This window comes from Equus quagga, chromosome 10 (assembly GCF_021613505.1).
Source record: "Equus quagga isolate Etosha38 chromosome 10, UCLA_HA_Equagga_1.0, whole genome shotgun sequence".
NCBI classification, from domain to species: domain Eukaryota; kingdom Metazoa; phylum Chordata; class Mammalia; order Perissodactyla; family Equidae; genus Equus; species Equus quagga.
In genome coordinates this window covers 103,387,603-103,400,614 of record NC_060276.1, presented here as the reverse complement: position 1 = coordinate 103,400,614, position 13,012 = coordinate 103,387,603, and the positions used below count along the sequence as shown (strand labels likewise).

The following is a 13,012-nucleotide window of genomic DNA, read 5'->3' as shown; positions in this document are numbered from 1 at the left end:
CACTCCACTCTCTGTTTTAAGAAAATTAGGGAGATTTTCTTAATGTGGCAGTGCTTGCCTTTCTGGTTAATTGGGGCTTAATCTTTGTACATTCCTGACAATATGGATAAGAACAAACATAAGCTTTTGAGAACTCAGTGGAACCTATAATTTCTGAGGTATGGAAAATCTTGAGTTTCATTGTGTATAGTGGTCACTGTCTTTTTGTTTTTAATTTTTTATAATTTTTGCTTTTCATTAGATGAATCTTGAAGTAATTTATGGAGATACAGATTCAATTATGATAAACACCAATAGCACCAATCTGGAAGAAGTATTTAAATTGGGAAACAAGGTGAGATAATTTGATGAAATTATCTGTTTTCTGTACTTTTGTGAATTTTGTTTTTAACCTGAAACTTCATAAATTCATGTATATGTACATGTGTGTGCTTCTGAAAATAATGAACTTAGTACCTTCAATTCTTCATCCTCTTGTATATTTTTCAACCTCTACTCCAGTTGTTTGTTTTTAGGGCAAAATTTCAAAGGAAATGTGTTTTTCTTACATGATATATGTGTTTTACCTTTGAAAACAGTCTTAAGTGTGGTAAGTTTAAGATGTGATCACATTAATACTTATCACATTGTCATTCGTAAGGAGAAATGTGTCTCTAGTAGTATTCAGCTGCATTTTATACACTGATAGATATGGATAAATACATATATACTAATATATACATACATCTATAATTGTCACGGGAGTACTTAAAATCTATTTGGAAAGTCAAGAGGACGTTTAAAAATAATCATTTGTAGCCTCCTAATTGCAGTTCATAATTAGCAAGAGTTTCTTGAGCACTTGCTATGTTAAGATATTGTCCCAGTATACGAAAACTAAGATGTCATCTTACAAGCTAACAACTTCCTGCCTTTCCCCCCTGAAATGTGTGAAATTTGAACTATAGTCTTCACTTGAGAGCAAGTCTGGCATATTGTACTCATATTGGAGCTTGCCAAGCCGTGTATTTTCCCTAGAGGCAATGGTCTGTGCCTTGACTCTATCAATAAGGAGCAGGTAATTCTTCATTTATTTGTTCAGCATATAGGTATTTGCTTATATTCAAGGTGGTATGGGAGGTACAGGGAGATCTTAGACATTATTTCAATAGTCAAAGTTTTACTTATTTCTGGCCATATATCTACTTGTTCGACTATCTGATCTCTAATTCAGTAGTTTGAAAGTAAGTATATATGCATTTAGTTTTAGATTCAAAAAAGACTATTTCATAATTTTCATAAATTTCCTGGGGCTGACCCTGCCAATTCTGTTCTTTGGTTGAGTGGGATGATATGTTTGTATTATTGTCTCTTTGTTTATTTTTTTTGTCCCTGTACTTTTTCAATGTTTTTGCATCGTACTCAACATGATATTGTGTTCCGTTTAACCTGAGTAAATACATTCTAATCTTGTGTGACTTCAAGTGCTGTTTAGATTAACTTTTGGGAATTTGTAGCACATTCATCTTCTCCCTGTTAGATGTTTGAGAAGCTAATATTAATGGTTGAAATTTTCACAGGTAAAAAGTGAAGTGAATAGGTTGTACAAACTGTTGGAAATAGACATCGATGGTGTTTTCAAGTCTTTGTTACTGCTGAAGAAAAAGAAATATGCTGCTCTGGTTGTTGAGCCAACGTCGGATGGGAATTACTTCACCAAACAGGAACTGAAAGGGTTAGATATAGTTAGAAGAGATTGGTGTGATCTTGCTAAAGACACTGGAAAGTAAGTTCAGCTTTCATTTTTGCTTTTGTTGTTTTTCTTTAAAAAATTCAAGCATTAATGATGTGGAGAACACCTGTGATTCTGCCAAGCACAAGGACACTGCTTTTTTGTTTTGTATTATTGCATATTAACAATTTTTACTTATTTGGAGTGGAATTTTACAGATAGATTAAAACGTTGAAAAAGCCAAACTTTCTCAGTAAGAGATGCTTGCTGTAAGGTACATCCTATGAGTTTTAACTCATGGTGAGGGTAAACCTTCATATTTTAGATCCTTACAGAGGTGGTTTCATTGATGCTGGCTAATTTTTCTTTTATTTTGTTTTAATGTTCTTATTAGAAAGTGTCTTGTGTTATGCTTCTGAATCTTCCTAGATCCTCTTTAGGAACATAATTGTTAAGGTGTCCCCGTGTTGTGGCTTAAAATGTTCTGGGATTCAAAGTGGACTGTGGAGTTAGACTTTGTTTCCCCCCATATCATTTGTGTGTAAAGATTCTTACTAATGTCAAGTTGGTTTAAGAGCTAGTTCTCAAATACCATAGGTACCTCAGAAATAACAAATGTCATGACTGACCCCCCCCAGCTTTCCATCCAAGACTGAAGATTGTGATAATAAGAACTGGGGTTTTTTTAAGGTCACATTAATTTATAAAGCATTCATTTAAAAAAAAATAAATCGTTAGGTATTTTATGTACCATCTTTCCAGATAGTCCTCCTTTGTAAACCTGACCAATTCTGAAAATAGAGTTTTTTCCTTAAAGCAAAATTTTAAATTAATTTTAAAATTACCAAATATCAGCATTTTTTACTTGTTTTCCAGTCCTCCTCTTGCTTTCAAGTTGGGAGATTGAGCAATTGTTGCTTCTGCAAGACTGCTCTTGATTAGGCAAAGTTGATCATCTGAGTATAGGTCACTGTTAGCCTTTTATGAAATGTAGTTTGAAATGCTTCATTGCCCCCAAACGTACCCGAAGATGAAACTACTTTGTATAGACTGTCGATTAGAGTGTTCTCTTCAGCTTTGTGTTTTCTAAGAAAAGATGCATCATAATAGAAGTAAATTTCTCTGAGTTAGAAATGTATTAGTAATTAAAGCTATACAAATGTTTTTGTCAGGGTTCTTTTTCTGACAAATTATAATGCAGCTGTCAAACCCTCGCTCTGCATTTTCTCAGAAATGGATAAAGTATTGGCTTCCTTATTCCTTTTCTTTTTCTTTTTTTCCTTTTTTTTGGGTCTGGTAGAATAACATGAATTTTTTGAGGGATAGCATAAGGTTGGAGAACGCAGAGCAATATAATGAAGCTGAAGAAAGAAAAGTTTGAAATCTTCAGTTTCTAAGAAATTTGCATAAAGAACTTTATATTTCTGCTTACCTAGCTAGTGATCATCTCAGGCGGAGATGATATCTTGATGATATCAGAGACAATATCTTGGTGCTTTATGAGGAAAATGAAATATTTGTCTTCTGATATTTTGAATTTATAGGTAGAATATAAGAACTTGTGAATTTTATAATTGCATAAACATATATAGAACCCGTACCTTTCCCTGTCTGCATTTTGTATGAAGCATTAGTTGCCGCATTAAAAAAATGGTCTGTATGTTTAAAGGCAAACCGTTGGTAAACCTTTGGTAGAGTTAATGTTGAAAAACAAATAGTAATGGCATTTTGGACATTAACCCTCATGTTAGCTTTTAGTACAGCTCTTGTCCACATGTTAATCTAATGGCATTTATCTTCCTTTTTTCTCCTTTATTAATAAAGTATGATATTTAAAAAATCAATCCCTCTCTCTTTTTGCAGCTTTGTCATTGGCCAGATTCTTTCTGATCAAAGCCGGGACACTATAGTGGAAAACATTCAGAAGAGGTTAATAGAAATTGGAGAAAATGTGCTAAATGGCAGTGTCCCAGTGAGCCAGTTTGAAATTAACAAGGTAAATGTACCATTTATTGCTGAGCCCAGCTGCTGCCATGTGTTTTTCTCCTCCTTCAGATAGTTGAAGAACCACCTTATCCTTGCAATTGAAATAAATTCTAGCTGGTGATGAAAGCTGTTTAACAACTATCTCACAGACTGAACATTAGCATACCACTCCTCTTCCAGCCACTGGTACTGCCATGTCTGCCTCAGGGGCCTTCTCTCTCCATTCCTTACTTTAATTCCTGGAAGCCTTGCCAGAGCTTCTATGGAGTGATGTAGTTGATGTTTCAGGGACTAGAGAGTATTACCTTCTTCACAGTCTTCCTAAGTTATAGTTGTTTGAGGGGCAGGCCTGTAAGCTTTGGGGGGGGGGGGCGGTGAGTGAGTGAGTGTGTGTGTGTTTGTGTAACTTCGCAGAAGGTGATCCGTAGAGATACTGTAAAAGGCTTTTCTGGATGTAGTTATTTGGAATTAAGATGATGATAGCACTTTCTGTATATTCAAAGCACTTGTGCTCTTTAAAAAGAAACTATATGTTACACTTTATGGATAGTCTTAGGTGTTAAAGTAGGGAATATTTTTTCTTACCTAATTTGAAAAATAAAATCTTGGTTTCCAAAGTGCTGTGTAATACAACATGTAAGTTTACAGGGTTTTTTTCCCATTTCAAAAGAGTACCCTTACATATTCAGAAGCTCATTTCTCAAATACCATTTTACCCTTTTTGTGATAAATAGATTTCGTTGTCAAACCTCATACGAAAAAGAATTTTAATGAAAAAGAATTTAATGATGACATTAAATGGAAGTTTTAGAATTAAAATTCATTCATAATACCCCATGCTAGTGTAATGCTTGTCACTTTTGTACATTTCCTTACTCTTGAAAACATTTTTACAGTGAAGCAATTACAATATATATCATTTTGAAATCTATTTTCAATTAACATAAACAGATTTTTCCACATTTTATATTACTTTAAAAATCGTGTTAATCTTATGTTTTGCTGATACATCTTTATTTAAAATTTTTGGTTATTTAAATTATTTTTGCTGTCGTAAATAACTGTATTGAATATCTTAGTTCATTTATCTTTTTGCTTTTGGATGAATTACTTTCTTAGTTTGGGTTCCTTGAAGTGAAATGTTTGAGTCAAAAGATATCTGTATGGTTCTTGCCAAATTGCTTTGCTAAAGGATGATACCAGTTGAAAATAACAGAATGTGTGTGCCAATTTCACCACAGATTTGCTTGTATTGGTGATATTTAAATAAAATATTGCTACCATAATGGATATGAAATGATACTTTGCTGGTAGATTTAATTTGCATTTCTTGGATTCCTAGAGAGAATGAATATTTTCTATGCATATCCTTACAATTTGTATTTATTCTTTGTTTCCGACACCTTGACAATGATGTCTTTAATGTCACAAAAGAAGACATTCATTTATAGATGAAAAGTACAAAAAAATTAGAAACAAATAGTATAAGAGGACATGCATCTTGGCACTAACTCTTCACTTTAAGTGATGCAGTGTATACTTATTGGCGTGGAGTCATTTGTGACATTTAGAAAGTGGTTTCCAGGGCCACCCTGGTGGCGTAGTGGTTAAGTTTGGGTACTTTGCTTTGGTAGCCCGGGGTTCGCAGGTTTGGATCCTGGGCGCAGACCTAGCACCCTTGTCAAGCCGTGCTGTGGCAGCATCCCACATAAAATGGAGGAAGATTGGCACGGATGTTAGCCCAGTGACAATCTTCCTCAAGCAAAAAGAGGAAGATTGGGAACAGATGTTACCTCAGGGCAGTCTTCCTCACAAAGAAAAAAGAAAGTGGTTTCCTTTCAGATTTTGTTTTCTCTCTTTCTCAAAAATTTACATGACTTCAGTCTTCCTGTGATCAATTTTTGCATCGATCCTGCAGATTGTATCCCTGACACTGTCTACCTTCTTAGAAATCTGGGCCCTCTATTGCAAGGGATTCCGCCTGGAAGGCTAAGCCCCAACATGACTGCATTATTGGCAAAATAACACTGAGCACATGTCCTGTAGGATAGTGGGCCCAACCGTCATCTTCTCCTATGAATGACGACACAATATTACTAGTGTGCAAAGAAACCTAGAGTCATAGAAATACTGGCAATCTGTGATTTCTGGTGAACAGACTACAGTCTTGTTATTTTTAAGGTTTTTTATTGAAATTTTTAAACTTATACAGAAGTGGAGAGAATACTATCGTGAATCCCTATGCATCCATCACTCAGCTTCAATCATTATCAACTTATAGTGACATATTAGTATTATTAATAACAATAATAGTTAATACTTAGTGTGATGGGGCTGTGCATATATTTTTCTGTAGCAGAACTGACACTGTGATTTACTGTCTTTATATTCTCCATTTCACTTGGCATAGTAGCTGGCAAATAATAGTTGTTCAGTGAGCATTAAAATAATTCGTTTGCATGTTTAATCATCCGTTCATCAAACATGGAGTACCTCTTATGTGTATACTCTGGGATGTAAAGTTTAATAAGCAAAGCATGGTTCATATTTGCAAGATACTAATAGTCTATCAAAGATATTTACTATCTCATATTCTTATACTTTCTTTATAAAGAAGAATTTCTGCAGTGTTGATGTAAGTACAGTAAATTTTGATGAAAGGACTATCTATATCATAGTTGTTCCTATGTCTGTTTACAGTAAGCTGTTTATATGTCATAGGTGATATATCCAGATTAACATTTGTCTGTATACTTATACTTTTTAAAACTTGTGGGCAATTCAGTTTTTACATTTTATTGCTTTCAAAAGAGAGTGGAATGGAAGAGTCTGTGTATGTGACTGGTTGTGGATGGTCTTACAACAAGGGGTGTGTGTGTGTGTATGTGTGTGTGAGTGTGAGATGCTGGTAGGGCTTGAAAATAGGAGGTTAGCCTAGGGTGGAGGTGTGAAGTGGTGAGATTTACCTTTCTGGAGATTTTAGCCCTTGTTGCCAAAAGCAACTGAAAAACACCACGTGTGATTTTCTGAACTGCTGCAATCTTGGCTTAAATATATTTCATAAAGTAGCACAAAATACTTCAAAGCTGATTTTTATAGCCCTGGCTAACTTGAGCCTAAACCACCAGGAAGCTTTTTTTTTTTTAAAATCAAGCTTTCTCAAACTAGCTTATAAAATCCCCAAATAGCCCCAATCTAATAATTGGAAAGTATGTCAGATGAAATTCAGAATTTCTTAACATTGCACCAAAGAATAGTCAATTGAAGAAGATAACGATTTTCTTAAGTAGAGTTATATTGATTAAGATTTCTATACGGCATTACCCATCCAAGTCAATCAAGACTTTGAATAATGCAGCTTTGAGGAGATTCACTACTTGGAGCGTTTCCTAGGTGCTCTCGTACGCTGAGTGTATGATCTGGAAAGTGTACATGGCATGGGCATGTGCAGCCGTGTTTGAGTACCTGCTTTAGTCTATTACAGCAGTTCTCACATTTCCTAGTCTCGGGCCACCTTCACACTCTTAAAATAATTGAGGGTTCCAAGAGCTTTCGTTTATGCAGTTTATGTTGATATTCACTGTGTTAGAAATTAAAACTGAAAATTTTTTTTTCCGAGGAAGATTAGCCGTGAGCTAACATCTGTCAATCCTCCTCTTTTTTTCTGAGGAAGACTGGCCCTGGGATAACATCCATGCCCATCTTCCTCTACTTTATATGTGGGACGCCTACCACAGCATGGCTTGCCATGTGGTGCCATGTCCGCACCCGGGCTCTGAACCAGCAAACCCTGGGCCACTGAAGTGGAACGTGTGCAGATAATTGCTGTGCCACTGGGCCATCTCCTGAAAAATTTTAAAAAGCATTTATTAGTTTATTTAAAATAGCAATAAGCCCATCATGTGATTCCAAAAATAACATTTTTCCGTGAAAAATAACTATTTCAAAACGAATTATCAGAGGAGTGGCATCAGTTTACAATTTTGCAAATCTCTTTAATGTCTAGTTTACTAGAAGACATCTGGATTCTCATATCTGCTTGTATGTCCAGTCTATTGTGATGTGTGGTTTTGTTTGAAGTATGGGAATAAAATCCAGTTTCACACCAATATGTAGTTGGAAAAAGAAGTATTTTAGTAATGCTTTTAGATAATTGTGCATATTCTCCTTTGGTTATACACCAAAACTCTTTAAGTGGTATTTTTTGAAAGGTTATTTGTAATGTGGAATCTGAAACCATGCCAATGACCTTGTCATGCTCTTTTACATTAACTTCTATTGGTCTGTGTTGTACTTTGAATGGATATTTTATGCATGCATAATATTATGCATTGATCGTTGATTAAATGTTGGCTCCCCGAGTTGTGCAGATCTGCCAAATATTGATGTAGTTATTATACAGTATCAAAAACCACATTTTAAAATATTCCTACTTATATCATCAGAAAAGTCTTTAAGTATTGGGAAGCTGTCAAGCTCACAGAGGTGGAAACAAGTTTTCCAAAATTCTAATTTGCACTTGAAAGCTTGAATTTTATCATAGAAAATAGATACTGTCAGTTGTTTTCCTTGAAGTGTCAGCCTCATTTGGTTCTTTTTAAAGAAATTGTCTGCCAGATACCCAAGTTAGAATAACTGTAGTTGGCTGTCATTCTTTCAAGTAAAAATTGTGTTCTATGGAAAAGGCAGCTAGTTTAGCTTGCAACTCAAACAGTTGCACAAGTGCTTTTCCTCAAGCAACCTTTGTTCTTCAGTGTGCAGTAGAAGTGCCCTGTGCATACTTCTTGTTTTGTCGCACAAAATAGTAGCCTTATACTCAAGGGTCAAGAGCTTAAAAAAATTAATTTTTACTGCTTCATTGAGGACATTCTTAAGTGAAACTGGCTTTTTTGTTTTCTAACTGTGAGTGTGTGGTGGTGAATAATACAATAACTCTTAGTACAGTTTGGTGCTGTGGCCCTGATTCTTGTTTATAAGGCATCAGCACCTTCACCGACCATTCTTCTGCCTCACCCGTGCAAATATAGTCATGCGTCACTTAACAACGGGGATACTTCTGAGAAATGCGTTGTTAGGTGATTCCGTCATTGTGCAAACATCATGGAATGTACTTACACAAACCTAGATGGCATAGCCTACTACACACCCCAGCTATATGCTACTAATTTTGTGTGACCACCGTCATATATGTGGTCCATTGTTGACCGAAACGTCCTTATGTGGAGCAGGAGTACAGCATTGTTAGGAAAATAGTTTTAATCTCATGACCTCCTAAAAGGGTGTCAGGAACCCCCAGGGGCCTGGAGATCACACTTTGAGAGCAGGTGATCTAGTCACACAGCACCTTGTTCCCTGTTCTTCCTCTTGTCTTTTGAAACCCACCCCTTACAGAGCTGGATATCCCATTCCTTCCCTTTGTGCATATTGAGTTTCAGTCCAATAGACTGTATTTTTTTCTCACTTCTTGCTTTTAACTTCTGCTTTTTTCTCTTCCCGGAATGTTCTTGTCCCCTGTCACCTTTTCTTAAAATCTTGTTTTTTCTTCACGTGTCGGCTTAAGTTTTTTTCTTCCATGATTTATGCTCTGAGATGAAAGTGGTCTTTGCCTCTCTAAACTCTCTCCATAACACTGTTCACATCTCTCTTATGGCATATGTAGCTTATTTTAGAGATTTTTTTTATGGAATGGGGAGTCATCTACTAATAGCAGATGACTTAGGACCCAGTGACTGTCTTACTCATCTTGCAGTACTTTACAGTGCTTGAACTTAGTGAATTATTGCAGAGTGAGTGAAATACTTTATTCTGCAAGCATTTGGTTGCTCCTGTACACCAAGCATTCTGAGCTCAGCGAACACAGCTGTGAGCAAGGCTGATGTGTTCCTGCTCTCGTGGGGCTTACTTTCTGTTACAAACTCACTCATTCTGTCTTTGTAGAGCTTAAGTTGACAGTGTGAGTACATCCAGTGATTTCTGGTGCCTTTGGGATTTATTTAGGCTAGAGAAGCCTTTGAGAAACAGATCATTAAGTCAGAGTAGCCGTTATCCATCAGTCCTAACTAATCAGTTAATTCAGTGAGAGATTTGCAAACATTAGGAGAAACTCTAAGGCTGCCTAGAAGACTGAATTTATAGTTTAATTATTTTTTATTCCAAGTATCATGTGCCATGGCCTGTAAACTTGTATTTCTTTTTTGTCAGGGTTGGATCTGGTTATGTTAGTTACTAAATGAAGGAGAGAGGAGCCTTGAGGATGGAATGTCTAAAGATTCTGTGGCAGGGTTTTTTACATATAGCTTCTGTCATTTCTATGTTTATGTGACTGGTATGATTCTAACAAATATGTATTTAGTGTATATCTGTGTGAGAAGGATTTTAAAGTTTGGGGCTTTTTGTTCCCTCTTTTTCTCTTTTAGGCATTGACAAAAGATCCCCAGGATTACCCTGATAAAAAAAGCCTACCTCATGTACATGTTGCCCTATGGATAAATTCTCAAGGAGGCAGAAAGGTGAAAGCTGGAGATACTGTGTCATATGTCATCTGTCAGGTAAAACTACCGTAATTAGTAATACTCTCATACCACTAAGAACCCATAGTAAAATCCAGATCACCACAGTGTCTTATTTCGTAGTCCTCCAAGTATTTGATGCTGTAAAGAGATGATTTAGTCTGGTTGGTTTTACAGCATTTTAAAAACATTAGTCGGGGGGGGGGGGGGCCGGCCAGGTGGCGCAGCGGTTAAGTGCGCACGTTCCGCATTGGCGGCCCGGGGTTCGCTGGTTCGGATCCTGGGTACAGACACGGCACCACCTGGCATGCCATGCATCCCATATATAAAGTACAGGAAGATGGGCATGGATGTTAGCCCAGGACATCTTCCTCAGCAAAAGGAGGAGGATTGGCAGCAGTTAGCTCAGGGTTAATCTTCCTTAAAAAAAAAAAAAAATCGGGTATGGCATATTTTATTACAATTTTTGTAAAACATTTAAGACTAGTGTTTTGGTTCGCTGAAATTATTTTGGTGAGACAGGTGTATAACAGTAGCTACTATTTCAACCCTAAATTAACATTGGTGAGAATGTATATGTTTGTTTATATGTCCAGCAGTAGTCCTTTATCATTCCTTTTGCAACAATTTCCATTATAAATACTGGCAGAATAAGAGAGTAAATGCATTTTTCCCTAGCTTATGTTCAAATAATTACTTGAAAAAGAATGAAATACATGATTATATGGAGAAAGGTAAGAGATCTTAAAAATGTACCTTATGAAGAAAACACAAATTGCCTAACCCATTTTTTTTTTCAGTGGAGGGGGCCTAGAATCCAGCTTCTTGCTTTGTTCCTATTCCATGAGGCACCTCTAAGGAACCTCTAGGCCTTCTGGGACACAGTTTTAAACCACCAACCAGTTTCTTTTGAGAGTAGGGTACCTCTAATAGTTAGGGATGGGGAGAAAGGGTAGGACAGGAGAGCAGTTTTTTTCTTTGAAAGCAGTGAACTCCAATTGGAAAAAAAGGGCAGATTTCATCCCTTCTCCCTATAAAAAAAGAAAAAGCCAATCATGGCCTCTATCCAAATTCTTTAAAATTACTATGGTGTGGTCTGTTTACCAAAAGGCAGAATTCATCTGAATTAAGACTGTTTCTTTTTAATTAATTAATTATTGCATTGTGCTATTAGATAAAAAAAAAAAATTTACATAAGCCTTAAAACTTCATTGCCATATGATTGATCTTTGTCAAACTATAATCAATGTGTTTTTAAGTCATAGAGTCTTTTCAAAATTTAAAAGTCATCTGATCATATCTGCTCGGTACTGTAGATGATGTACATAACAAATGACTTAAGTACATGGACAGGAATCAGCACTTGACTCTGTCTCCCTCCTAGGGTTACCCTTGATTAAGAACTGTTACAGAAAGCCAATTCCTGCAGGAAAATATTTCCATAAATGTCTGACTCGCTCAAGCCCTTAATGTGCTTTGCATATTGCCTCTGACAAGTCTCATCTCAAAAAAAACAATTTTCATATTATGCAAATAAAGATTTTGGTAAATAGGCTAGTTTTTTTTCTTGTACGTCTTTACATACGTGGAAAAGCTCTTAGATTGTTAATGACAGGAGCAGATGGCAGCCTACAACTTTGAAAATCATATAGGCTCCATGAAATGGCATCGGATAATGGAATCCAGCCACAATTATGTTTTGGCCCAACCTAGAATGGAGATGTATGGTAGTACAGTCGATGTATTTAAAAGTCAAGCGTATTTTCCCTGATGTCTAAATATTAGGTCTTATGATTTCTTCTCAGGTCTTATTGATATAGAAAAGTTCAAAATGCTGATGCTAATGTCATACAATAAATTCAGTTTGGTATATTTTCTTCATTTTCCCCATCCACTGGTGCTGGGCCTTAACTTATTTGCTTATTAAAAGTACAGTTCTTGGGGCTGGCCCCGTGGCCGAGTGGTTAAGTTCGCGCGCTCCGCTGCAGGCGGCCCAGTGTTTCATCAGTTCGAATCCTGGGCGCGGACATGGCACTGCTCATCAGACCACGCTGAGGCAGCGTCCCACATGCCGCAACTAGAAGAACCCACAACGAAGAATACACAACTATGTACCGGGGGGCTTTGGGGAGAAAAAGGAAAAAATAAAAAAAATCTTTAAAAAAAAAAAAAGTACAGTTCTTGTTTTTTGTTTGTTTTCTTTTTTTGCTGAGGAAGATTCACCCTGAGCATCCATTGCCAGTCTCCCTCTATTTTTTAGTTTGTGGGCCGCCAGCACAGCATGAGTGCTAATAGAATGGTGTAGGTCCTCGCCTGGGAACTAAACCTGGGCCCTGAAGTGGAGCGCACTGAACCTAATCACTAGACCACCGGGCTGGCCCTTGTGTTTCTTTTTATTAATGTATTCTCACTGTATCCCAAGGAAAGCTGTAGGGCTTTATTTTCCCTTTGTTCCCTAGCAGTGGGACATGCCTACTTTCAGCATATTTGCCAGCCAAAGCTGCCTACCTCTTTTGCTTTTAAGCACTCAGGTTATTCTGTTTCATAACACAACCATATTTTTAGATATGTTTTTCAAAATGTGTGACTACACATTTTTAAGAGAACTGTTTACTGTTCTAAGCAAATGTAGCCTCCAAGAATAACCTATTTCCTAAACAGATTCTGTTTTGTTTAAAATTTACATTTAGAAAATAGTACTCTACTGATAACTTATTTAGACTATCAATTCAGATGACTTCAGACAGTAATGTTTTTGGTGTCTAATTTATATTGTAGTTCATAGTCTTGTAAAACCTACGTGAAT

At 36.4% G+C, this 13,012-nt stretch overlaps 1 protein-coding gene across 3 annotated transcripts in view; it reads left to right on the top strand.

Moving 5' to 3' along the window:
• The window catches only part of POLA1 (DNA polymerase alpha 1, catalytic subunit), a 287,461-nt gene that overhangs the window by 111,775 nt on the left and 162,674 nt on the right, over positions 1-13,012 (top strand). For all 3 annotated transcript variants that reach the window (XM_046673990.1, XM_046673991.1, XM_046673989.1), the window contains exons 28-31: positions 242-334; positions 1,560-1,765; positions 3,575-3,707; positions 10,114-10,245. In XM_046673990.1, the coding sequence (XP_046529946.1) occupies positions 242-334; positions 1,560-1,765; positions 3,575-3,707; positions 10,114-10,245 (564 nt within the window). The remainder of the gene's footprint in view (positions 1-241; positions 335-1,559; positions 1,766-3,574; positions 3,708-10,113; positions 10,246-13,012) is intronic.